The sequence below is a fragment of the Lissotriton vulgaris genome, chromosome 3_1, assembly GCF_964263255.1.
Source record: "Lissotriton vulgaris chromosome 3_1, aLisVul1.2, whole genome shotgun sequence".
In the NCBI taxonomy this organism is placed as follows: domain Eukaryota; kingdom Metazoa; phylum Chordata; class Amphibia; order Caudata; family Salamandridae; genus Lissotriton; species Lissotriton vulgaris.
The window spans coordinates 233,900,453-233,927,335 of record NC_141689.1 but is presented as its reverse complement, the minus strand read 5'-3'; the positions used below and the strand labels follow the sequence as shown (position 1 = coordinate 233,927,335).

The 26,883-nt window shown below is 46.2% G+C and overlaps 1 protein-coding gene across 1 annotated transcript in view; it reads left to right on the top strand.

The window, feature by feature from the left end:
* The window catches only part of PSTPIP2 (proline-serine-threonine phosphatase interacting protein 2), a 394,129-nt gene that overhangs the window by 210,070 nt on the left and 157,176 nt on the right, over nucleotides 1–26,883 (top strand). Inside the window, exon 3 of the mRNA XM_086960336.1 lies at nucleotides 26,766–26,843. Coding sequence (XP_086816462.1) covers nucleotides 26,766–26,843 — 78 coding nt within the window. The remainder of the gene's footprint in view (nucleotides 1–26,765; nucleotides 26,844–26,883) is intronic.

Sequence of the window (26,883 nt, the reverse complement as noted above, 5' to 3'; positions counted from 1 at the left end):
ATTTTCCAATAGAGTACAGTAGTAATGCACGGGGGGATATTTACAGCGGGGAGTTCTTGGCATCTTTCTGGTTACATGGTTGCCCCGAGTATACATATTTATAGGCTGATTTGCCCCTGGAGGAGGTGAAAGACAGAGAGAAAGGTGGAGAGGGGGGGGGAAGAGTAGTAGTTCTTAGCTGTGTGTAAGGGTTAACGGGGGGTTGTGTGACCCCAGGTGTGCATCTAGGGCCGTCCACATCTCATTCTTAGCGTTGTGGCTAGGCGAGAGTTTCCCAGTGATGTTGTCTGCTCCTCTGAGGAAGGTGACCCAGTTTATCCAGCTGTTGAATGTTGCTTTGGCTGTGTCTTTCCAATTCGCGAATATGGGTTTTACTGCTGCGGTGAGTAGGAGGTCTACTAGGTCTCTCTCTTCCTTGCTTTCTAAGTCTGGTGCCATGAATGCGGTGGCTAGCCCTACGAAGCCTGGTAGTATGCTTATCCCTACGACAGTGTTGATAAGGTTGCTCACTCTTATCCAGAACGTCCTGACCTTGGGGCATTCGAAGATGAGGTGCCCTAGGCTTCCCGTCTCCCTTTGGCAGTTCCAGTATGTGTCACTGTCTCTTATGCCTGCTTTTTCAAGTTTGGCAGGAGTCCAGAAGGCTCTGTGTGAGAGCCAGTATTTAGTCTGTGCGAGTTGTGGCGTGACTTTATTTGTTGTGGCTGACCTCCATAGCCTACCCTTTTCCTCCTCACTGAGATGTCTTGTGTACAGTGTCTCCCAGGAGTTTGTTGTTTTTGCATTCAATGTAGATGTTTTGGGGCTCAGGAGTTTGTAGATCTGCGCTATCTGGTGTCCAACCTTGTTGAGGTTGCTCATGTACTGTATGATGGTGGGCGTTTCCTTGTTTAGGTTTGCCTTGGTAATGGCTGTTCTTATTTTGAGGAACATGTATAGTTCTATGTCCGGTAGGTTGTGCGTCTGTTTGAGGTTCTGGAACGTGAGTGGGGAGTGGTTTTTTTTCCAGTTGCGCTGGGGTGGTAATCCCCCTTTTGGTCCAGGCCTCGTTGCACATCATTTTCCCTTTGTATTGTACTCTTGTATTAAACCAGATTAATTCCCAATTGGTTCCTCTGATCCGTTGTCCCATTTTCTTGTCTACTCTTAGCAGGGCTGGTTTGGTGTTTTTGATGATGGGGTCGTGTGGCAGGCGGGGTGTTTGTTCGCTGTGAGCATTGCTATTGGGTTTAGCCCCCCCAGGATGTTCCTTTCGAGTATTAGCCACTCCGGTATATAGTCCTGCGTGTTGGTGATCCAGAACATTCCTTGTTTAGCTAGACAGGCAGTCTGGAAGTTTTTAAAGTTCATAATATTCAGTCCCCCGAGTTCTTTGTTGAGCCTCAGTTTCTGTAGGCTGATTCTAGGTTTCTTGTCTTTCCATATGAACCTGTTTATCAGTTTGTCAAGCTTTTTTTGGAAGTCTTCTGTCATTGTTAGGGGCAGCATGCTGAGCGTGTAATTGATAGCTGGTGTCACCATCATCTTAATTGTCTCCACTCTACCCCACCAGCTGATGTATTTGGGGGACCATAGGTCTAGTCTTTCCTTTATTTTCTTTAGGGTAGCTTCTTCGTTATGCTGCAGGGTTGCTTTGAGGTCTCTACCGAAGAGTAGGCCCAGGTATTTAAGGGGTTTTGTGTGACAGGCTAGGCCTGAGTTACCTAGTACCGCTCTTGTTGTGTGCACGTTCATGGGTTTACACTCTGACTTGTCCCTGTTTAGTTTGTAGCCTGAGGCTCTTGCGTACTCCTCTATGGAATTCATCAGTGCCGCGATGGATGTGGTTGGGTCCTTCGTCGTGATTAGCACATCATCTGCATTCGCTGCCAGTTTCACTGTCTTGCTCTTGATTTGGACTCCCGCTATATCTGGGTTCACCCTTATCATTGTTAGCAGCGGTTCTAGCGTTAGTAGGAAGAGGCCTGGAGATAGAGGGCAGCCCTGCCTTGTACCTCTTTCCAGAGTTAATGGTTCTGATGTGCCGTCGTTCACAACAACCCTGGCTCTCGGTCTGTAATACAGTGCCCTAACTATGCCCCGTTATTTGGTGCCTAGGCCAAATGTTTCCATGCATAGGTTAAGGAATGGCCAGGAGACCCTGTCGAAGGCCTTCTCCGGGTCCAGCGTTATCATTATTGCCTGGTCTGCACTGTGGGTTGTTTGGTTAATGAGGTGGCAGAGTAGTCTTGTGTTGTCTTGGGACAGTCTGTTTTTGAGGTAACCTACTTGTGAGTTATGGATGAGGTGGGGCAGGACCGTGTTTAGTCTGTTCGCTAGGATTTTTGTGTAGATTTTACAGTCTACATTGATGAGTGATATTGGTCAGTAGTTCTGCGGGTGCTGGGGGTCCTTCCCTTCTTTTGGGATCACAATGATGTTGGCTTCCGCCATGGAGTCAGTCATGCAACCTTCGCGGATGCAGTGGGTGAACACTTCCGCCAGGGTGGGTTTCAGTTGTTCCAGGAATTTCTTGTAGAACGCTGCTGTGTACCCATCGTGCCCTGGTGCCTTCTTTGCTTTGAGAGTTGCTATTGCTGTGTCTATTTCTGTGTCTGTGATGTCTCCTTGTAGTTCTTCTTTCTGGGTCTCTGTCAGTGTTGGTAGTGTAATTCTGCTCAGTAGTTCCGCTCCCCCGTCGGCTGCTAGGTTCCTGTCAGCGCTGTATAGCTCCTGGTAGAATTGTTTGAAGACTTCTAGGATACCTTTGTTGGTTGTTTGCGATTTATTTTTCTTGTCGGTTATCGCTGAAATCGAATGTTGCCTCTGTTTCGCTTTCAGGTATGACGCTAGCTCTTTCCCTGCTTTGTTGGCAGAGCAGAGGTTTATGGCTTTAAATTTGTTGATCCATGTGCCCGCTCTTTCGCTCAGAATCTTGTTGAGCTCATACTTTTTCTTTGTTAGTGTTGTCAGTGTGTTCTTGTCGGTGAGGTTTGCACATGTCCTTTTTCTAGGTTCTCGATTTGTTCTTCTAGTTCGGCTATTTTCTTGTTTCTGCTTTTGTTCATTCTGGCTTTGATGTTTAGAAGTTTGCCTCGGAGTGTGGCCTTTAGTGCATCCCAAATGGTGCCCTTGTTTACCTCGGCGTTATCATTGAGTTCTAGATATTCCTTTATGGCCTCCTCAATTTCTGCTATGTTGCCTGGGTGTTGTAGGATGTCACTATTGAGCCTCCATCTGCGGCTAGGTGTGTTGTTGTGTCTTCCGTTCATGGAGAGCGATATGTGTGCGTGGTCCGAAATGATAATTGGGCAATGACCGTTTGATCGATTAGGTGTGTGTGTGTGTGGCTGACAGTTCTTAGTGGGACAAGAATATGCCATAATCTGGAGGAAGCTGTCATGCGTTTGGGTGGCACTCTGCACCTCATTGGACAGGGGTGCCCCCCTGCTTGTCAAAGCAGATCATTGAATAAATATGTGAGAGCTGAGTATCAACTCAGATTTGCTGCTTGAAACTGCAAGGAGAAGGACTGCCCTGTCGGAATCCTTATCTGCCCCCCAAATGATTGCAATCTGGAGGACTGCTCTTACTGCACACTTGGAACTACAGCCCTGAGGTCTTTGCCTTGCTTCAAAAGGATAAAGGAGTGGACTAGTTAGAAAGCAACAGGTTAACAGAGCTTTTCTGCACCAATTTCCTCAAGAAGTCCCCAGCCTGGAGTGATTTTAGTGGACTTTTAAGGATTTGACCAGGTGCATTGTGGGAATTATAGTCCCATACTTCCAAGGACCATCCTTGGATTTGTGTTTTGGACACTCCTGGGGAACTTCTGGAGGAAGTTCCAGAAGCTTGGCACAAACTTTGGAAAAAGCTCCATAAGGGGACCGACTTGAAGTCAAGAGTGAAAATGGCTACCTTCCACCATGACCTGGCCTGGATTTCAGGTTTGTCCCACTGAAAGATCCAGAGCTCCAGGATTTAACCAGGGCATCGTGGAGAAGCAATCTGCCGACTTTGTATCTAAATCGGCTACTGGAGGAGACTGCACGACGACAAGAGAAAATTCTCTAGAAAAGGTTGTAATTCAGAAAGTAACATTTTGACCTGGGCCTCCCTCCTCGTGTATCCGACCAGGGCTCCATCGTGGTCAGCCTCAAACTTTGACTTTGCCATAATCAAGCGCGACCAGATGTCTCAAGTTGGCGCTATGAGTTTTTAAGCACCAGGCGGCATGGCCAGGCTGAGCCCCAAGATGGCTGCTTGACCAAAAAGCTCCATAGCGGCTGTTTAATAAACTCAGCCATGCTCTGCCCTGTTGGTGTAATAGCAGCACCTGGCCATACCCGTGGATGCCTGCCAGCCCCTGGAACATCCTGGGCCTTCGGCGGTGAGGATCTTAGACTTCTAACCCACGCAAGGCCCTTCGCTGGCTGTGGCATGATGAAGCCCTTGGAGACCCTGCGGCTGCAGAGGTCGCGGGCGAGCCTGAGGGTGGGGCTGCGGCTGTGGCAGAGCAGATGCGTGAAAATCAAGGCAGGAGCAGAGGAGACGTCGGGTTGTGCGGAGGTGCGATAGACATCTTGTTGCCTCGCATGCCCAAATTATTCAACAACCTGTGGCAGTGAGTCTTTTCTCCCCCTATTGCTGCCTCATTGCCCCGACTCCCTGGCTCAGCTGATCACCACGAATATCATCCCGATTTACCAGCGTAGAGGGCCGTTGTTGTTAGGCCTCGGGCGGAGGAGTGCTGAAAGGCACCATGCGGGGCGTACCCGCCACCGGGGCCTCATTGATTACTGCTCCCTAGGTCTGGTGCAAAGCCATACAGACTGTTAAGTGAATGGGAAGAGCTACAATAGAGGATTCCTATCCATGTTCACATTTTGGGAAGACCTGTATGTCAGGTTGAAAACGACATTTGGAGCGGACATCTGTGGTTTAAGCATGCTCTCTACTCACCCTGATGGCTTCGGGGGGATATCACTCAAACTCAAGTGCATGAATCTGCGTTGCTGGCCCTCCTCTATGACCGCTCTCCTCAACGCACGCTGTTTCCCACTCATCAGCGGCACTATCACCACTCCAATATTGCCGCACACCATAGAGCGCGGCGACCCTAAACAGCAACAACTCACCTTCGAGGCTGCGAAGACCCCAGGGGCAAAGACAGCAAACTTCCTCCACATGGGGACCCTCCAGGTCCCACAGACCCTCCTGAGTCTGATCCCCCTCCACAGATGGTGTTACCGCTATCATGGCTGAACTGTGAGCCGGATTCAAGGCCATAGATGATTTGATACATTGGCAGCCTGTTTTGACGGTATGCATGGCCACATTGAACAGCATGAGACCCGTATTGATGCTGCAGAACATCGCATTTCTGAAGTGGAGGATACACAGTCTGCTGTGGTTAAGCGCCTAGAACGCACTGAACGAATTTTCAAGGCGGCAGCGGCTAAGACGGAGGATTTGGAGGCCATATCGTGCTGCAACGATATAAGTATTGCTGTGGTGGCTGAGTCCACCAACACGGACCCCATGGAAGCATACGTAGAACGACTTCTTATGGAGCTTTTTGGTAGGGAAACTTTCTCCTCAACATTTGCAATTGAGCGGGTTCATGTAGCGCTTGCCCCTAGATCAGCCCCTGGCGCTCTGCCGCAACTCATTATAGCCCAGCTCCTGAACTATCACGATCGAGACACTGCTTTGCGCATGACTCCGATAAGAGAGAAATTCACTATCCGGGCCTGTCGCATTCCTTTTTTCCTGATTTCACTCCATTAGTTCAGGAGGCCCGTTGCAAATTTCAGGACATAAAACGGGTCCTGTGGGGGGCGAACTTTTGGTATGCCATGCTTTACCCGGAGCGTTTACGCTTTGGGCTCAACGGGAAGACCCACATTTTTGATTTGCCAAAAGAAGCCATGGATTTTTGGAAGCACCATAAGCCAAATTCGAACTCGCCCTCTGGGAAATGATTATCTGCCTTCCAGTCCCCCCCACCCTGCGAACTGTTGAAGCCAGATGCTCAGTTAACTGTTACATTGGGCTCGAACTCACTGCTACCTGTCAGATGCCCAGACAAGATCTCTTTTGTCTGTAAAACTCTTCTTTTCAAATTTGGCTGCGCATATTTTGCAGTAATAGCTAGTTTAACCTATAAGGGCCTCCTTTTGGCATTGCCTCCCCCCTAGGAGATCTCCTCCTGTTTGGTTGTGAAAAATTGGATTCACTGGATACAGGTTGGGTGGATATCCGATGTGGGTGGTGGGTGGAGAGTTGGGAGTTATTTTGTGTTATATATGTTATATCCAGTATAAAACCAACACATGTTTGTTTAATACTGGATGTAACATATCTCCACGGCTGGCCTTACGCAATTCCACATAATGATGCTTCCCCATACACCTTACCATGGCTGCAATGATACAATTGGGTGGGAACGCCAGGGCGCTGGAGTTAAGGTGCATGTCATGGAATGTGAGGGGCCTGTCCAACCCCACAAAGGGAGACAGGTATTAGCCTATCTCGACAGACACACTGTGCATATAGATTTTTTACAGGAGACCCACCCCAGACAACCGTTGGTCGCTAACTGGGGTGTCAATCGATTTTTTGCTAGTTGCAGTACCTACTCCAGAGGGTTCTGCATCTTGATTCACAAGGCAGTCCCATTCTGGGTTCATAAAGTAATTAAAGACCTCACAAGGTCTATATTTATTTTTATTTATTTATGCGATTTTATATAGCGCGGACTTTACCCGAAGGTGTCAGAGCGCTTCACAATAGGAACAGCAATGATACATGAGGAGAATAATAACAAGTGGACAAAGTACAAAAGCAAACGTTACGTTACATGAAATAAAAAGTGACAATAGGGAGCAACCAAAATACATGAGGTAGCAATCGGTACATTACAGGAGGAAAAAGTGATATGTATGCAGGTTACAAAAGCGTACAAAGTACAAGTAGAGGTATAATACTGCAATAAATGGCAGACACTCCAGCACAAGAACAAACGATACGTAGGCAATGGAGGCACTTGTGCAAGTATCTAAAGCAAACAAAAGTGAGAGGTAGCATACAGTGTGATACAAGAGAAAAGTGACGTGTGCAAGTTACAAAAGGGTACCATACACAGGTACAAGGATAATACTGCAATAAATGGTAACCACTCAAACTGCCAGAACACACTGGGAAGGCACTTCAATAGTCAAGGACAATAGAATTTTCAGTAATGGGAGGCCTTCCTTCAGGTGATAGAGAGGGCGTGAATTAGATTTGGAGGTGTCTTTGGTCCATTTTGAAGGCCTGGGAGGAGGAGGTGGTCCAGAGCTGAGGCGGAAGAGAGTTCCAGATTCTCACTGCGCTGCCTGAAAAGGATTGAGCCATCGATCTTTCCTTCTTGAAAATGGAGGGTTCAAGCAGTAGATTTTCCGCATTACGAGATGGTCTAGAGCCTCCAGGCAGTTTCATTTTATTCGACAGGTGGAAAGGATAGAGAGGAGAGGACGAGTGCAAAGCTTTGTGGGTGATACAGGCAGTCTTGTAGATAGCTCTAGCCTCGATTGGAAGCCAGCGAAGGGTGGATAACAACGGTGTGATGTGGTCGCTTCTTTTTGCCCCACAAATGAAACGGGCTGCTGAGTGGAGGACAGATTTATGGGGGGACAGGTGGGATTTGGGGAGGCCAGTAAGAAGAGAATTGCAGTAGTCCAGTCTGGAGAGGACCTGCGATTGCACCAGTGTTTTGAGGTCTTGTTCAGGGAAAAACCGACAAATTCCCCAAAGAAGGCGCAGTTGGTATCGTGCAGATTTTGCAATGGAATTGATGTGGGGGATTAGATTGAGTTTGTTGTCGAGTATCACACCAAGGGATTTTGCGCTGTCGACAATGATGGGTTTATTGTTCAGCAGATTTATCTGATCCATCCATGATTGAACCGGGGGAGGAGAAAGTGAGGAAGAGAGGAGGAGGAATTCAGTTTTGGAGGGATTCAGAATCAGTTGATGAGTTGACATCCAGTTTTGAATGGAGTCGAGAGTTGAGCTTAGGATGGCGAGATCATGAGTGGAGGCAACCTTGAGGTAGATTTGAGTGTCATCTGCGTAGAGTTGATAGTGGATCCCGAATTTACTTAGGAGATTTCCCAGTGGTAGAGATTGAACAAGGTGGGTGCAAGAATAGCACCTTGAGGAACACCTTGACCTACCGCCAAAGGAGATGAAAGACTGTTCGCTATTTTGATCATTTGTGATCTATCAGAGAGGATGGAAGCAAACCATTTGAGCACAGTGCCCTCCATGCCCATTCTCTGTTACAGAGTGTTGAGGAGAGTGTCGTGATTGACAGTGTCAAAGGCTGCAGAAAGGTCGAGGAGAATTAGAAGACAGGACCCCCCCACCCACCCCCACCCCGAGTCGAGTATCCTCAGCGCGTCATCGACCACTTGCAATAGGGCTTTTTCAGTGCTGCAGTTTTGGATGAAGCCGGACTGACAATTGTCAAGAAGATCATTGTCCTTGATATGACGAGAGAGTTGTTTCGCTACACATCTTTCTGTGATCTTCGCAAGAAAGGGTAGATTAGTGATGGGGCGGAAGTTGTTGAGGTCTTTAGCATCAGCAGTGGGTTTTATAAGCAGAGGGGTGACCTGTCCAGTTTTGAAGGAGACATGAAGGGAGCCTTGACAGAGGGAGAGGTAGACCAGAGTGGTCCAATAGGAAAGAGAATGGGAATAGAAGTCAATGGCAATGGCACTTGGGATGGGGTCAAGAGAGTGGTTGGAGGTCTTTGTTTCAAGGATGCACTTGAGGAGGGCATCTTCAGAGATGGGGTCAAAGTTCTGCCAAATAGCTAAGGATTTGCGCTCCTCTGGGGGGGGTAGGATGAGCGACCTGGCCACAAGGGATTTCACTTTCTCGTAAAAGAATATACCAAAATCCGCTGATTCCTTTGTAGAATCTTCCAGCAAGGAAGTTGGGGGAGAGCGGTTAGGAACCTTGATGAGATCTAATAGTTTTTTCGGTCTATTTTTGGCAGAGTCAAGGAGGGTTCTGAATTGCGACTCTTTCTCAAGGACGATGTTCTCGTGGTACTTGGATCTTGCTGAACGAAGCGTGGCCAGATTATCAGTGGAGGGCGCTTGCCTCCATTGTTTCTCCAGGAATCTTAGTCGCTTCCTTTCTTCATAGAGGGATTTGTTGAACCAGGGTGCTGAGGGAGTGTGCCTTATCTTTTTACTTTGGAGAGGAGCGACGTTGTTGATTTCGACTGCAAGGACTGTGAGGCATTGGGAGGTGAGTTCGTCAACATCTAGGTTCGGGTCTAGCCTTGGAAGTGATAACAAAGCTGATTCACAGAGGCAAACCACGTCAATATTTTTAGCATCACAGAACAAGGCGGTAGCCCTCTTAGGTTGGCCAAGAGTTATAGAGTGTGATAGGTGAAGAGAGAATGGGATGAGGAGGTGGTCAGACCAGTCTACATGAATAGGGGTAGTGATAGAAAGCATGTCTGCTTAAGAAATGACAAGGTCCAGGATTGAGCCCTTAGAGTGTGTTGACTCTGTGCAGTGTTGGATAAGATCGTTAGAAGAGAGGAAGGTGGCCAGCGAGTTCGCAGAAGAGTCTTGCGGTGAGCCCCAGTGGAGATTGAAGTCACCCACAAAGGTCTGATTGTCACTTTGCGAGTATTGGTCGCTGATGAAGTCAGTGAGTTCCTCCATAAACGAAGGGCCGCTACCCGGCGGGCGGTAAATGACATGGAATCTGATGGGTGAGCAGAGGTGCAATTGTAGCTCAAGAGAAAGGCATTCAAAAGTGCGGAAGGAGCTGAAAGGAGAAGCCTTCAGTTGAAGGGAGTTCCTAAAGATGACTGCAACACCTCCCCCAACGCTGTCAGTTCTGTCATTCCTAAGTAAAGAATAGCCTGTGGGTAATAGGAGATCAAAGATAGAGTGAGAGGTATCGTTGAACCAGGTCTCTGTGAGAAAGAGCATGTCAATATTGTGAAAGGTGATGGTATCGGAGATTTCAAGTTTGTGTTTTACTGCAGATCTGCAGTTGTGGAGCAGACAGCGCAGCTCTGTCAAGACTGTTTTGGTGACGGGGGCACTTGGGCTCTGCAGGGTGATCGGGAGGGAGGATTTAGGTGGATGCTTGGTTCTGACAGAGGAGATGGTTGGAATAGAGTAGATAGTAGGGTTACTGGGAGGTGCAGGTTGCAGAAGGGAGGCATTCAAAGGCTTGTGTGAGTTGACAAAGTTTGTAGATGACAGGTTCAGCTTGGCTATAGTGGGGTGAGGGGGCGAGGTGCATCTCATGGGATGGTGAGGGTTTTCCAAAGGAGTAGAGGTGTATGGAAAGGTGGAAATCTTGGAGCTTAAAAGTGAAATGGCAGTTACAAGCTGGGAGATGGAGGTGATCAGAGAGTCTAGCTTATTTTCCAGACAGAGTAAGGCAGAGCACGGATGGTTGGGTGGCTTGATGGAAACGGGAAGGGGTGGAAGCGGTGGTGGAAGGCAGGGAGAGGTGGGGGTACAGGAGGGGAGTTGGGGTATAGGGTTCAAATGTGGGGAAAGGTGGAGGTTGAGAGCGGGAGTTGGGAGTCAGAGGTGAAGGGAGAGTTGTCTTTGTTGGAGTTGCAAGAAGGAAAGGAATTAAGGACAAATTTAGGGGGAGATGGGTGCGGATCAGGGCGGTATGGTAGAAGGAGAGGGGAGGCCTGAGTGGTGTCATGGGAATGTAGGGGGTTAGGGAGGAAAAGAGGGGAGGTGGTTGAAGAGGTCCTGTCATCAAGAAGGGGTGGCTGTGAGGAAACTGGCATCTGGCAGAGTGAGGGGGGTTGGGAGAATGGGAAGCTGAAGAAAGGAAGTGGTTCTGCTGTGCTCGAGGGAGGGAAATAGAAAAGGGTTACAAAGGGGGGAAAGGGGGTAGCACAGCATAGCTGGAGGAGTGGGGGGAAGGAGAGAGATGCAATGGGTTTGTGGAGAAATTGGGGTGAATAACGAGGGGAGGAGGGGGTAGAGGAGAGGGGGGGGGGAAGGAGGAATAAGGGGATCGTAGGGAAGGTTAACCGGGGGAGAGGGTTGGATGAGAGGTGTGTTGAAAAGGGGGGTGGCAGGTAGGAGTATGGGTGAGGTGAAGAGATTGGGGAACCGGGATGGTGCAGATTGGACGAGGAGCGTATTCGTTGGAGGTAAGGCTGAAGTGATAAATGGGGGGGCAAACTGTAAGGGGGGAGGCATAGGTGAGGAGGGCACAGGGGAGGGGGAGGGAAGAGGGGCTACCTGTGCTTCTCGAGGGTGCACCCTGATGGAATGTAGGGGGGTCAGGGGAGGAGAAAGTGAGTAGTGGGTGGAGCTAGATGAAGAGTCAGGGATAACCCAGTCGCAAAGGAGGGGAGTAGGGAGGGGAAGAGGTAGTCAAAGAGCGAGAGACAGGTGTCTTTGCCTTGGAACATGACAGTACCGTTGTTATAGAGAGAGAAAGTGAGGTAGCCGTTGAAACGCGTAGAGGGGGACATTTTTAGTTGTTTGCCATGAGGGATAGAGGAGGAGGAGGTGACGTTAAGGGACAGGACGCCGGAGGTGACGTTAAGGGACAGGAGGCAGGACGCCTCAACATGAAGTAGATACTATTGATCAATGTGTGTGCCTCCAATATAGATGCATATGACTTTTTCCCTGGCATCTGCACACACATTTCCAATTTCTCCATTGACTCCATTATATTGCGGGGAGATTTTAATTTCACGCTGCAACCTACCCTCGAAAACTACCGGATTGGGTCATGTCTCCAAACCACAATCCGCAAAGCACTTATGGCCCTTTTGAAGGCTCGCTTATTGACAGACGCCTGGCGACACAAACACTCCACGGATAGACCATTGGTACCTGTCCACCAATCTCTTGAGCCACGCGCTAGTGGTGGATTATCTAGCCAGTACCTTTCACCAGTGATAGCACTGAATCTTACGGTTCCCAATATTGCTCGATCATACAGGCCCTGGCACTTCCCAGATGAAGCCCTCCTTGATGCCGTATTTAAGAGGGAAGTCAACAAAGCCATAATTGAATACTTCCAACTCGATTCAGGCTCGGTGCCTTGCTACGGCACTCTATGGGAAGCTTTTAAAGTCTATGTACACAGCATCTGCATGACTAAGCAGGCTGGAGCACTGCGCACTATTCGTCATGATCTTGACGTGGCCAAAGGGGCATTGAGAGAGCTTGCTGCATGTGCCCTGGTGGGCGACCCCACTTCTCCCTACATCAGAGGGCAAAGCTCCTTGTGGAGTTCCAGGCTGTGAGACTAATTACTTGTGAAAATACGTGCAAGCCAGAGTGTATGGGGAGGGAGAGAGACTGGGACAAACCTTGGCTAGACTGCTTAGCCCCTGACATCAATCCTCCTATTTCACCTTGTTGCAATTGGATGACGGCACATCTGTCAGCCGGAGCACGGATATCTCATCTACCTTCCTCTCTTACTACTCTTGCTTATATACCACTTGTTCCCCACCAACAGATGCCGCCCTCCCCAACTATCTGGCTGTGGTGACAATGGTCTGGATAAAGGAAGGCCAGTGCCAATTCCTGTACTCACCCTTAACCGCCGATAAGATCTCACAGGCCACATACGACCATAATGGAGCTTGTGCCCCTGGCACGGATGGCCTCACGGGCATGTTTTACAAGACATACAAGACCGTATTAGTTCCCCATCTATTGGAGGTGTATGCGGAGGCACTCGAATCAGGGGCACTCCCCACTACGATGTAAGAATCCATCATTTCCTTGCCTCTAAAGCCGGGTAAACCATCCAATAGATGTGCCTCTTACATACAAACTCAGTGGCCCGGCTTCGGGTGAACGGAGAACTCACAGACCAATTCACTTTATCACGAGGTACCAGACAGGGCTGCCTCTAGTACTACATCACCAAGAACGACATCTGCAGCGGGGCCTCAGATTCCATTGGGGCTCTCCCTTGGCCTCACTCTATGCAGACGACATTCTATTGTTTGTCCGTGAGCCTGAAACTAACCTTCCTCCACTTCTTCGGAAGGTGGTGTGATTTAGAGTCTTTTCTGGCCTGGTCATAAATTGGTCCAAGTCCGAAATATTTCCTCTGAAGAATGCCACACTCCACTCCACTTCACTTTAGACTGATCCCTATGCTGATGTGACAACCCTCCTCCTTAGCTTGGCATTATGCTGCATCGCACTGCATCAGAAGTTATCCTCCTAAATTACGGCCCCACTATCGACCGATTGTCAACGCAAATAAATCGATGGATAAAACTCCTGCTAGCAATTTCCATCAGGATAGCCCTTATAAAGATGGTGGTATTACCCTGCTATTTATATCTTTTTCTTAATATCCCCAATTCACTCACGTCTAAATTCTTCGAGGCAATTCGGAGCATGCTAACGACATTGGTCTGGGCTGGCGGACAGGCCTGTATTGGCTGGCAGCACTCATGATGCCTTTTGCTCGTGGTGGATTTGGAGCCCCGGACTTTTATCTATATTATTTAGTGGCGCAAGCACACTATGCATACTTTTGGTATCACCCGGACGCGAGGCTGCAGTACCTGAAGCTTGAATGATCGCAGGCTCGTCCTTGCTCTCTTTCCACCATTCTCCCCCTTGGACTTATGAGATCGCCCACAGAGATACAAACACTACACACCACATACAGGACCTGGGAAAAACGTAGCTGATATTTACAAGCCGAGCCCCTTTACTCCTTTCACTTGCCACTACCAAACAACCCATGGCTTTCCTCGACCACCGAAATGTTGACTTGACAGATCTTATCTTGGTGTGGGCTTCACACTGTAGGGGACCTATTTCACGTGGTCTAATTACGTTCCGTCGCTGAGGGACATCATGTATCCTCACTGTACAGATTCCTTCTGCATAGAACGAGGGTCTCCACATTTGCCACATTACAATCCTCTGTAGTGGAATGGAAGGATTTCCCCCCCCCCGCTGTCCACCGTTATTACATCGCCCGACAATGCTCATCTGGTTTCCCGTTTATATCAATTAGCTCAGACGCTTCGACCAGCAGTGGGGGGGTGTGGGGGGGCAGACTCGTGCAGCGTGGCAGAAAGACTTAGGCCAACCCCTGTTGGATAAAACATGGGTGTATTGTTGTGAACAGACCTGTTTCATATCTAACGATTACAGACACAAACCTCTCCATTTCAAATACCTAAATAGAGCATACATTACATCAAAACTTCTTGCCAAAATGGACGCCTCTAAATCCCATAGTTGCCCTAGATGTGCAGCCGACTATGCCGACTTCATACACTTGGAGTGGAACTACCCACCGGACATGTTGTACTGGGAGACAGTCTTCAGGCATCTCGCACTAATGATTATTTTGAACTAACCCCTCCACATTACTGGCACTGTTGGGATACGTCACAACATAAGGTGCAGGGATTCGACGCATCATTGCCATTGCTTTATTACTCACCAAGAGGCAGATCTCCATACATTGGGGCAGCCCTACAGCACCAATAGTTATAGCTTGGCTGAGGGACCTAATATACTGTGACACTAGCAGCGATATTTATGCAACGTTAGTGCCCCCCTCCTCCCGGCCTAAAGATATGTGGCAACCACTTTGTTCCTACATAGTGCTCCATCATGAGGAGACAAATTGAAACGGGGCACTCCTGACCCGATCTGAGATCCTGTGGTTGGTGATCGGTTGATATTACAGGGAATATTATGTAAAGACATGGTGCAACTCTAGCCTATGCTGTAACAGCGCCATCTTGGCTCCTCCTCTGGCACGAACCTCGATCACCTGACCTTGCTCTTGTCAACCATTCATACTGGCATTCTGTATTTTGAAATGCTAATATACTAAGATACTGTTTCAATTACGGAAAATGTCGTAGTCTCCAGCTAATCATGAATGATTCTTCATCTCCTTTTTCATTCTTTAATGTACATCCCTGCACTGTTAATTGGTTTTGTCTAAGTTGGATGCTGCTACTTCATTTTCCCTCACTACTTGTCTCACCTGACCCTGTATGTATGTATTATGGCAGCAGTTTGTGAAAAAATGCAAAAAAACCTGTTTAAAAAAATGTCTTTAAGCCCCAGAAAGCGTTTCATCTTTAAGAATTCATATCACTGGTTCCATATATTGGATTTTGGTGTAATTTTAAAGATAACATTTTTTCCTATGTTAAGAAATTGGTGTTAGATTTTTATTGTGTGTTGTGCCTTGCTTATTTAATTGATTGGTGTTTTTAAATGCTTTACATACCTGTCTCTTGAAATAAGCCTGCCTGCTTGCAGTTAGCTACCAAGGGTTGAGCCAGGGGCTAATGTATTGAGACCTGGACTGGACCTTATATTGCGTTGGTACTCTTTTTGCTAGTGGTAGGTGCATACTTACCCCTACTAATAAACCACAGTCCAAAAGAAATTGAAAGCTCATTTTAAAAGCATTCCAAATATATTGTTAACAAATCCATATCTAACTACACATTAGTATAAAGCGCTCCTCTTTCACAATGTAATTCTCTTAAATGTTAGTTAAGATGGATTGACAAACTATATGCGGGCTCCTAAGAAAGGATTCCGTCCATTGACTTTAAATAAAAACTTATTCCAGCGTTCCAAGCTTCTTCCCAGAAAACAAATCAGTGAGATTTAATCATATTTGACTATTGTTGAAGAACGTTCCCAAACTTGGAACAATAATGAAATCACATCAAATTGTATTGTATTCATCTAACATTAAACTTCCATTGTGTCATGTTCAACTATTTCTACTTTCAAATAAATATAACAGCTGTAATGCATTTCATGACTAAAGGGTCCCCTTCTTCAGAGGCCTCAAATAGGGCAAAACATACACACTATAAAATGTGAAAAAAATGGTCATCCAATCCTAAGTATAGAGCAACTAATTAAATTAGAAAGCAAAACATTGATTTAACGAAAAAAGTGTAGTACATCTTCAAAAAACCAAATTAGAAGTAAAAAAAATATGAATGTGTACAAAGTGCTTGGATTAATTAATGGAACAATAGATATTGAAACCAATAGGTTTTAAATTTGACTTTAAAGAGTATGAGTAAAGAAAAAAAACATTTCAAAACTGCAGAAGCATGAATCTGTGAGAACTTAAATAAAGAGCACTCAAATGACATTAACCTAACATCCTTTTGCTCTTATTTGCATAGCTAATATCCCACATACATAAAAACTAGCATGTTGTGAATGTAGATTTGCATTCACCAAAACGTATGACAAAAATTCAGGAGAGAGGCAACTGATGTCAATTGATAAACTATATAGTGAGTGTATATTTACACCTACCAGGAATTGTGATAGACAAAAGCTTGAGACGTGTGTGTTCCAATGGCATTTGACGCCAATTGGTAAACTAGAAACCCCTGAATAAGATTTTCCACTATAAAAGTAGGCACAGTCATGCATACATTTGAGTAGCATCGAACATCAATGAGCAAAATAAAAACAGAAAAGAGTATATCCACGCTATATATAAAGAATGTAGAAACTAGTGTCCTTGAATAATGCAGACCATGCTAACAAATAATGGAAGGTCCTTGGGACGTTGAAATATATTGTTGAGTAACTCATTTTTAGTAGTAACAAGAAGGATCTGTACCAACAGTGTCATGTCACTAGGTATCAAGCTCTGAGTAGCCATATATTATGGCTAGTAATGACCAAGACATACTAATAGAGTGGATAAGATGTTTAATTTCCAACCTCTACAAATGCATCTAATAGGGATCTTCTAAAGTATCATCCTTGAATCACGAGTGCCTCAATCAGTTGTATAACTATCCTGCAGTAATTCTGAATTTTTGGACATTCTCACCTAATTTGCAGCAGTGCAACTTCGAAAATCATCTGCTCTAAATCTGCCATATTGAAAAAGGTACGCTTGTCTCTGTATCGATTAACTCTCTTCAAGATTGAAATCAATCACTTGTGTATTAGTACAACTGATTGTTAAAACCTAGAACATTTTTGCTACCACCAAAATTTCAGTCTCAATGCTCATTAAAGACCGCATACACTTGCTTGCGGTCACATGTAGGGAGCGTGCGAGCTTGCGGTCAGATGTAGGAAGTGTGCCACGTCCAAAGTTGAAATAAAGAAAGCATTGGGCTTCCCATTCGATCTTCTTCCGCCTAAGAGAAATCTATCTACATGATGGTGGTCCATGATTGGCTGATTGGAGACGTTTCACATTATTGTTGCCACGATGCTTCTCTGAAATCATGTTGCCTGTATTTAGATTTGTGGAATATGGGTTGTTACAGAGGTGCTCTATGCCTGCCTAACACCCTCAGATAGTCTGTAAAATGCTGAAACCACAACTTTTTGGCTGCCTCTGGTAGCTCTGCAATGTCAGACATTGCTTTACTGGGTACTTCTGCCTGCTTATTCCTATACAGTCTCAGCCAATATAAACCTGTGTGTGGTGCAATTACATCAGATATCTTGTTTACAGAACTGAAGGCACAGGGATAATAATGGAGAGTGCTGGCCCGATTGAAACAGGGCAATGAGAAGGCTGTTCACAACGTTCTCAATAGATTTGACGTTTAGAAGGCTCCTTAGTTCTGCTCCATGGATTGCAGCTGCCACTGCCTTCATTTTATAAAATTGGGATTAGATACATATCGGCTTCCCTGTCAAACTGTGCATCTAACAGCTGCAGAAAATCTTTTGTGCATATTTGCAATATTCCATTGCACATATTTACATAATACAAGTTCAAAAATGTATGTTACATTACACATATTTACATTTTCAGCCAATGGAGTTATGGTGTTTCCCCCAAATGAGTAAATTTGTTGGTCAATAATCGTAGGTACCAAAAACTCTTCTCTGTCTTCTGCCCTTCATGCAATTTCTATGTTGGAGATATTTGTCTTACACCGCCTCGCCAATGAACGCTGTCCCTAGATAACCCTAGATTTGAATTGGTCTCTATATTATTTTTGTCATCTTCTAAGCCATACCGGTAGCATTATTGGCAGCATTTAGAACAAATATAGAAGTAGATGACACTAGCCGCAGTGAAATAAAGGAAACATAAAATGCTGATAGCTCAAGCAGGTTTGCGGGAAGGGCGGGGCTGCTCCGATGACAGAGGAGCAGGGGGAGGAGTGGCTTGCCCACTCCAAGTGTGCATGGGCCTGCCATACTGTCATGCGCACTTTACATGTTATCCACACAGGCCGCATTACAGCCTGTGTGGAGAACATGCCCAGGCTCCCATTCCCTGGCAGAGCGCCGAACCACAGCGCTCAGACCCAACACACAGCAGCATTGCAGCTTTGTGATTGGCACATGGGAGTCTGGGCGCTTCCAGTTCTGGCTCCAGGGGAGAGACGGAGAAGAGACGCGGCGATCAGGTAAGTTTATTTTCATTTTTAAAGATCCCCTTAAACAACCCCTCCCGTACCCTGCCCCCGCCCGATCCGTGCTGGCCGCTACAGGATGACCCCTTTGCACCCAAAATAAAAAGAATTACCTCCTGCTAAGAGTGTCAGTACTTAAATCACTTACCAACCCTGTTTAGCAACCATGTGGCTGGCTGCTGGAGAGCAGGCAGAAACCCATGGGGACGCAGGTGTTCTTAGGGATTGTCTCATGAGAGCACATATCCAGTCTCCCATTCTGGCACTTGGGAATTCAGGGATTTCCACGGTCCCACTGCATGTACCATCACAAGATAAACTAAATATTTACCAAAGAGCTGCCTGACAAAACTGAGTTGATCTTACTGCTACTACCCTTCCATCTCCTGGCTGCCACTTCCGGTGAGGTCCTATTGGGGTTAGCAGTGGGGACTGAACCTGTGCTCGTTGGTACCTCTGCACAGGTGTAAACAGTGACATAAGAAAAACATTGACACCACTCATAATGGGTCCATTCTTCTGTTGAAGTGAATCAGAGAGTATCCCAATAAACAGTAGATGTTTTCAATTCCTTTGCACCAACAACAGCATAGGCCTGAGGTATACCACCTCCCTTCCACCTAAGAAATCCCTGGTATGGAGCTCAGGGGGCCTCACTTCCAGTGGATGCAGGTACACAGCCTTTAATTTCCTTTGTAGCTTATCTCCTTTCAAATCTCACGTGTATGTGGATGGAAGGAGAATATAGACTACAGCATGGGTAAAGGAAATATGTGATTTTTTGCCATTATATATTTTCACTGTAGTTTGTGTGTCTATTCTGAGCATTAACTGCTGTAATAGCAAATTCGCAGGATGCCCCCAGAGCTAGCTCAACAACATGTAGTCTTGGTTTCCCAATGACTGCAAAGGTTACTGGGTCAGTTGTCAGCTGGGCCTGGTCAAATCCCCGTCAAGTTGTTAATACACTCCCCCTTCTCAATTGGGGGAATAAATCTGACTAAGAACACATGCTCCCCTCAGTCAACAACAGCTCTATATGAAAAGAGCATCAAAAACACTGACTGATTCGTTGCATTTCCTAAATAAGGGTTTCAGCGTGTCAACCACATAGCCTAGAAATATGGACAGGCTTATAAATTGTTTGGGGGGTGCTAAAGGGTGTCCTATAAATATATGTTAAGCTGTTGTTTATGGACAGAAGGAGAGAGCTTTAAAACTTGCATTTTATAGAAGCGATGCTCTCATTAAACCCGATCTGGATACTTTGAACATCTAGGAGTGTTTGTCTTCATTCAGGAAGCTGTGTCTATTGTGCTTACACATTATCCCAAGTGTAACTGCAACAAATGATGGACGGAATGCTGAATGATTCAAACATTCTCCCCCAGTCAAAAGATCTGGGTTAAATCCATTGTTCTTTTGCTCACTGTGCCAGCCCAGTTTGGATCCAGCCATTTGCAAATCAGTCTTGATCCTGTGCCTCACGGGAAAAGTCCAGATCGAACTGCCAAGCCAGGTCCTCCCTGGACCAGAAACAAACATCCTGATACCGGTTTCTGGGCATCACCCTTCATCAGCCAGGTGCAGGGAACACAGGACCCACGTCTGGGCATACCCTTCCCACCATAGGGTGACAAATGCAAAGGAAACAGTTGATGACCCTCTGTCACCACTTCACTGTCTAGTGTACAGCCAAGTCAAAGTTATTGTAGATTCCCTTGCCTAATTTTCATTACGGCCATTTAGATAAAATGTGGAACATGCCAGGTTCTGTTTGGTTGGCTTAAACAAGCTATACAATGAAACGTCATTCCCCATTCAGTCTGTAGTGCTGAACCATTTAATTACAAAAATACTGACGGGTGCCACAACAGGTACAAGTTGGCACAGGGGTGTATTGCTCAGGAAATGCACATCAGTTAGTTAACAACATTATTCTGTTGGCTATTAAGGAGCACTGTCGGCGCTGAGTGGGGAGGGGGGGGCGAGTGCACCAGGTAGCTTCTCACCCTGTGGCGGAGCTCTGACAGTTAACAACAAAGGGGGATGCACAACCAGTGAAGTACAAAGACTGGATGGACCCCAGGAAGGGGTAGGATCCATGTGTGCTGAGGGCAGGCCGAAAAGGACGCTGACCTACCAGGAGTCCTGGACTCTACTGCCCTAACCTGCAACGTATGGACTGAGTTGAACTTTGGGGAGGCTGCATGTGGTCAAACATCACGGTGGGCTGGTGCGTTATGCAGTGCCCTGGATTGCATATAATGCAACTGTTTGCTGTGCGCGTTGGGGCCTGCCAGCACAATGTGCGCAGCTGAGTGGAGAGCTTGGCCGAATGGATGAATCGGTGCCTACTTTTCTTACTGCCTTTGACATGTTGTTGCCGGGGAACAGCCTTTACCACGCGGCTATTACACCGCATGCCGTTACAACGCGGTTTTTAAAACGCAAATCGTTACCACGACTTGCGCTGGAGGGCGCTGCAGGACAAGGAATTTTTAAATTTACTATCCAACACCTTCCCTACTGTACGTAGGCTGGTGTTGGAATAGTAAATAAAAAAATTCCTAAGTCCGCACCCCCTCCAATGCAAGTCATGGTAATGACTTGCGGTGAAAAAAACGCGTTGTAACGGCACGCGGTGTAATAGCACGCGTTGTAAAGCCGTACATCCGTTGTTGCCGCTAAAGTGTACGGCCAAATCTGAAGTTCAAGTAATGTCGTGCCTGATTTACTTAATGCCTTTGACAGGTTGATGCGACTAAAGCATGATGCTGTGTATAATTGGATATATCCAAACAGGATGATCTTATCTTATTGGTCTGTGATGAATTACCTGGTTTGATGTGAATAAAAGGCTATCCCCTAGGCAACATGCTTTGACTCTGCGAGTTCTTGGGCTTAGTGGGGTAGAATATGTCAAAAATGGAGAAGGGTGAATGTCACATTGTGCGCATACTATAAGGGAGCCCCTCCTCTAGTTACAGGGGGGCGCCTGCTCAAACCCCCTTCAGCAGCTGATAACCCAATTTTACCCCACAGGTCCTCATTTTTCCTATTTTAAAGAGCAGTAAGAGGTGTTCGCCCTTTCAAGATGTTGGTAATCTGCAGGTTAAGTAGATCTCTGCAGGGGGCATGGTAACTTAAAATAACTGTCCACAAGGAAAAATTTGCTTCCATTCCCTACTGAAACTCAGTGAGCCTAATTCATTTGTAAATGTGTTCTGAATATCTCTGTTCTAAAATGTTAGCACCTTCTCTAAGTCACTGCAGAGTAGCTTTGTGGCAGCTCTGTAGCGTTTTCACTACTGAAATCTCAGTACTGGTATACCAGTACATTCTGCAAATCAGGTTAGAGGTGCTTTATGAGAGCTTACAGAGTGGAATAGATGTGCATAAAGGCACCCTGTGAATGAGAGTACTAGTATATCAGTGCATGGTGTATATCTGAGCAGTGGTGTATCAGGAGGGCTCTAAGCATGTCTCAGTACTGAGATATCATTGCTTGTTGTTGGTCATAGAAGAACTGCTTAATGAGAGCTCTGTGGATTGGAGCTCTAGTATATGCATAGTATATCAGTGCATGGTGGAAGTCTAGTGAGTGGTGCATAATGAGGGCCCTGTGGGTATACAAGAGGTGCATTATGGGAGCTCTGTCGATGTCTCAAGGTGCATGGTGCTGGTTGGCAGATGAATGCATCATGAGAGCCATAGTAATGACAATACTGGAATTTCAGGCTCTGTCAAGTCAAGTCAAGTCAAGTCAAGAAATTTATATAGCGTGCTACATACCCAGAGGGTCTCAAGGCGCTTGAGGAAGGGTGGGGAATTAATTGTCGAATATCCAGGTTTTAAGTTGTTTTCTGAATGTAAGGTGGTTCTGAGTGAGGCGAAGGTGAGTGGGAAGTGAGTTCCAGGTTTTAGCTGCCAGGTAGGAGAATGATCTGCCTCCCATGGTGGTTTTGTTGATGCGGGGTACAGTTGCAAGGGCTTGGTTGGAGGATCGCAGGTGGCGGGAGGGGGTGTAGAAGGAAAGTCGTGAGTTGAGGCATTCGGGTCCAAGTTCATAGAGTGCTTTGTGTGCGTGGGTTAGGAGGCGGAAAGTAATCCTCTTGTTAACGGGGAGCCAGTGGAGGTTTTTCAGTTGTCCAGAGATGTGGTCTTTGCGCGGGATGTATAGTATGAGTCTGGCTGATGCGTTCTGGATGCGTTGGAGTTTTTTCTGGAGTTTTGCGGTGGTACCGGCGTATAGGGTGTTGCCGTAGTCCAGGCGGCTCGTGACCAGTGCGTGGGTGACCGTTTTTCTAGTTTCGGTGGGGATCCAGTGAAATGTTTTTTTGAGCATGCGAAGAATATTGAAGCAAGAAGATGAGACGGCGTTGACTTGTCTGTTCATAGAGAGTGAGGAGTCCAGGATGACACCTAAGTTCCGTGCGTGGTCCGTCGGGATGGGTGCTTTTCCAAGGGACTCTGACCACCAAGAGTCATCCCAGGCGGAGGGGGAGGTGCCTAGGATAAGGACTTCAGTTTTGTCTGAGTTCAGTTTCAGACGGCTGTGCTTCATCCACTCGGCTACTTCTTTCATTCCTTCATGTAGGTTGGTTTTGGCGGTGTTAGGGTCTCTGGTGAGTGATAGGATCAGTTGAGTGTCATCAGCGTAGGAGATGATGTTGAGGTTGTGTTGGCGAGCGATAGCTGCAAGGGGGCTCATGTATACGTCGAAGAGGGTGGGGCTGAGTGAAGATCCCTGTGGCACGCCGCAGATGACTTCGGTGGCTACTGATTTGAACGGAGGAAGGCGAACTCTCCGAGTTCTTCCGGCAAGGAACGAGGTGATCCATTCCAGTGCTTTTTCTTGGATTCCGATGTTTCTGAGGCGTTGTATTAAGGTGCTATGACAAACTGTGTCAAAGGCTGCGGAGAGGTCGAGGAGGATGAGGGCGACTTTGTCTCCGTTGTCTAGCAGATTTCGGATGTCGTCTGTTGCTGCGATGAGGGCGGTCTCAGTGCTGTGTTTGGCTCGGAAGCCGGACTGAGAGGAGTCGAGGGATTTGTTGGTTTCGAGGAAGGCGGCAAGTTGGTTGTTGACAGCTTTCTCAATGACTTTGGCCGGGAATGGGAGGAGCGAGATGGGGCGGTAGTTTTTGAGTTCGGTGGGGTCAGCTGTGGGTTTCTTCAGAAGGGCGCTGAGTTCGGCATGTTTCCAACTTTCCGGAAAGATGGCGGAGTTGAGGGAGCAGTTGATGACGTCTCGAAGATGTGGTGCTATGATGGAATCTGCTTTGTTGAAGATGTGGTGAGGGCAAGGGTCGATGGGGGATCCTGAGTGGATGGAGTTCATCAGGCGGATGGTGTCCTCAGTGGAGATTGGGTTCCAGTCATTGAGGATGTTCAAGGGGGGTGGGGGTCCTGCAGAGGGTTGGGTGGGTTGGTGTTCGGGTCGGTTGTCGAAGCTGTTGTGGATGTCTGCAATCTTGTTGTGGAAGAATGAGGCTAGGGAGTCGCAGAGGGCTTGAGAGGGGGTGATGTTGTTGGAGTTGGCTGAGGGGTTGGTAAATTCCTTGACGATGTTGAATAGTTCCTTGCTGTTGTGGGCGTTGCTATCTAGTCGGTCCTTGAAAGCGGCTTTCTTGGCAGACCGGATTAGTTGGTGGTGTATACGGGTGGCATTTTTGAAGGCGTCCTTGGTGCTGGTGTTTGGGTCTTTTTTCCAGGCCTTCTCAAGGGAGCGGCAGAGTTTCTTGGATTTCTTAAGATCATCGTTGAACCAGGAGGCCTTCTTGCTGCCTAGTTTGATTTGACGTTTTTTCAATGGTGCTAGGGTGTCGGCGCTGTTGGAAAGCCATTGGGTGAGGTTAATGGCTGCTTGGTCAGGGTTTGAGGAGTGGGCGGGGGGATTTTGAAGAAGTGATGAGGAGATCTGGTCGATGGTGATTTTGTTCCAGTTTCTTCGCAGAGTGGGTTGAGGATGGTTGTTGGAAGTGGTCTTGTTTTAGGTAAAGTGAACGCAGAATTCTCGGAGGGGAGGGCGTGTGGGGTGATGAAGTCCGTGATGTCCTCACTGAATTGTGCCCGGGGTCCTGGTGGCCTGTAGAGGAGGGTGCCTCTGGGGTCGATGTGAATCAGGAAATGAAGGTGTTCAGAGTTGGCGAGATGGACGTCAGAGCTGGTTGAGATGCGGATGGAATTCTTATGGACGATAGCGATGCCTCCTCCTGTTTGGTCGGTACGGTCCTTACGGATGATCTTATAGCCTTCCGGGATGGCAATGGTGATATCTGGGGCTGATGTCAGTGGCCTGAAGTTCCACATTGATTACACCAAGACTGATGTTACATTTTCGGACTATCTTCCTTCCTGTCTTCCACTGGCACACCTAACATCCCCATGCATGCAAACACTTGTGATTTAAATGGGAGCCACTTTTGTGATCTACAGATGGTTATTTAATCCTTCTTCTGCTCAAAACGTTCTTTGAACCAACTCCAGTGAAAGGGAAAAATCACGTGTTTGGCTCTGAATCTCCTTCTAGTGTGTTGCTAAAGTTTGGTTTGTCTGCAGACTAACGTTCTACTCTCCCAATACACTTGCATTAACCCTCATGCCCAATGTCTTGCTTATTGGGGTACGTCAGGGTGCACGCTAGGTAGGAAATGTCATACTTACACTGCCATAATTCCACAGCTTTGATCGTTTTACTGTGCTTCAAAGTGACTCTGTTACCTGTGTGCCAAAGTGGGCCTAGCTCTGATACTTGTAAATCAAAGTGGGGCAATAAATGCTGCTCTATTCGCTGCACTTATAAACTGCACAGCAGGATAACCTTTCACTATCTGTCCGTAGTTGGTGGGCGTGGATTACTTCTATTATTATTATTATTATGTTTCTTATATAGCGCCTGAATCGACCCCCGAAGGGGTATCTCCGCGCTTGCCTTGGGAACCCGTCCTGGCTTTTCCCTGTGAGATAGCCCTTCTACAAGATTGGGTGATAGATTGTCCACTATTAATCCCACTTAACCATTGCATAAACATGAACTTTTTTGGAAACCTGTTGATTGTTATATATTTCAAAATATGTTAGAACAAAATGATAAACTATTTTGTTTACATTAATTAATTTATATACATGACCTAATTCATTTATAATGATGAGCAGATCCGATATTTTGGTCTGTCTCCCTGGGCACGGTGTTTGCTGAATGCTCAGCTTGAAGGTAAATAATAAAGATACTTTGGTTGTTTGTGCCAATTTCTTCTTTTATTTTGTTTCATATGCTTAATCTCAGATGTTAAATTCACATCTCTCCTCGCATATAATTATGTTTTTTGCTTGTTTATATCTTGTTCAAACATTGACAAAATTATCACTTTCCCGATGCATTTCGGCGCAAAATCAGAAATGTACACGCACTCCGAGGCAGTAATCTATTCACGCATCAGAGTCACAAGGGACATTTCTCATTCAAACACGATCACGAATGCACCAGTTTATGAACTGCGAGGAAACTATTATGGTAATATGTTCGGCCGTTCCATGAGGTCGATTGTACTGTTTATTGATGCCATGAATAATTGAATTTAACTATGTATAATTGTAAATATGGTGGCAAACAATGCATAGCAAAATGGTTAAAGATATTTTTATCTTGACAGATTCATCCCTTGAAAAAGGCGCGAATGCGCCGAAATGCATCGGGAAAGTGATAATTTTGTCAATGTTTGAACAAGATATAAACAAGCAAAAAACATAATTATATGCGAGGAGAGATGTGAATTTAACATCTGAGATTAAGCATATGAAACAAAATAAAAGAAGAAATTGGCACAAACAACCAAAAGTATCTTTATTATTTACCTTCAAGCTGAGCATTCAGCAAACACCGTGCCCAGGGAGACAGACCAAAATATCGGATCTGCTCATCATTTTAAGTTACTTCGACACTCCTGAGTGGGGAGTGATACCCAGGAGCACGTAAACCTTCAAAAACAGTCTCACAGGAATTACGCAGTGCACATCCAGTACCCATTGACTAATTCATTTATATACATTTATCTTTTACCTCTTATCATATTACACCAAATATCTATATTTTATAATACTTACTATCTTAAAATTTGTTATTAACATTCCGTACTATTTTTTGTCTGTTGGTTTTATTCTTTTATGTCAATAAAATATTTTGAACAAAATAAACTTCACAGTATGTTGACAGATCACGCTATGACTGAATTGAATATGGTAGTACCTCACCAGGTAATGTGTGCTTTTGAACCAAGGCACAAATATTGACAGGATGTCGTACAATAACTTGGGCCTTTATTTCCAACAGGGCAGTCATCGAAGAGAAATACGGCAAGGACTTGGTAAACCTAACAAAAAAGAAGCCTTGTGGACAAAGTGAGTTTAAGTAAGTTCTTTTTTGGCATTACATTTCTTCTCAAATTGTG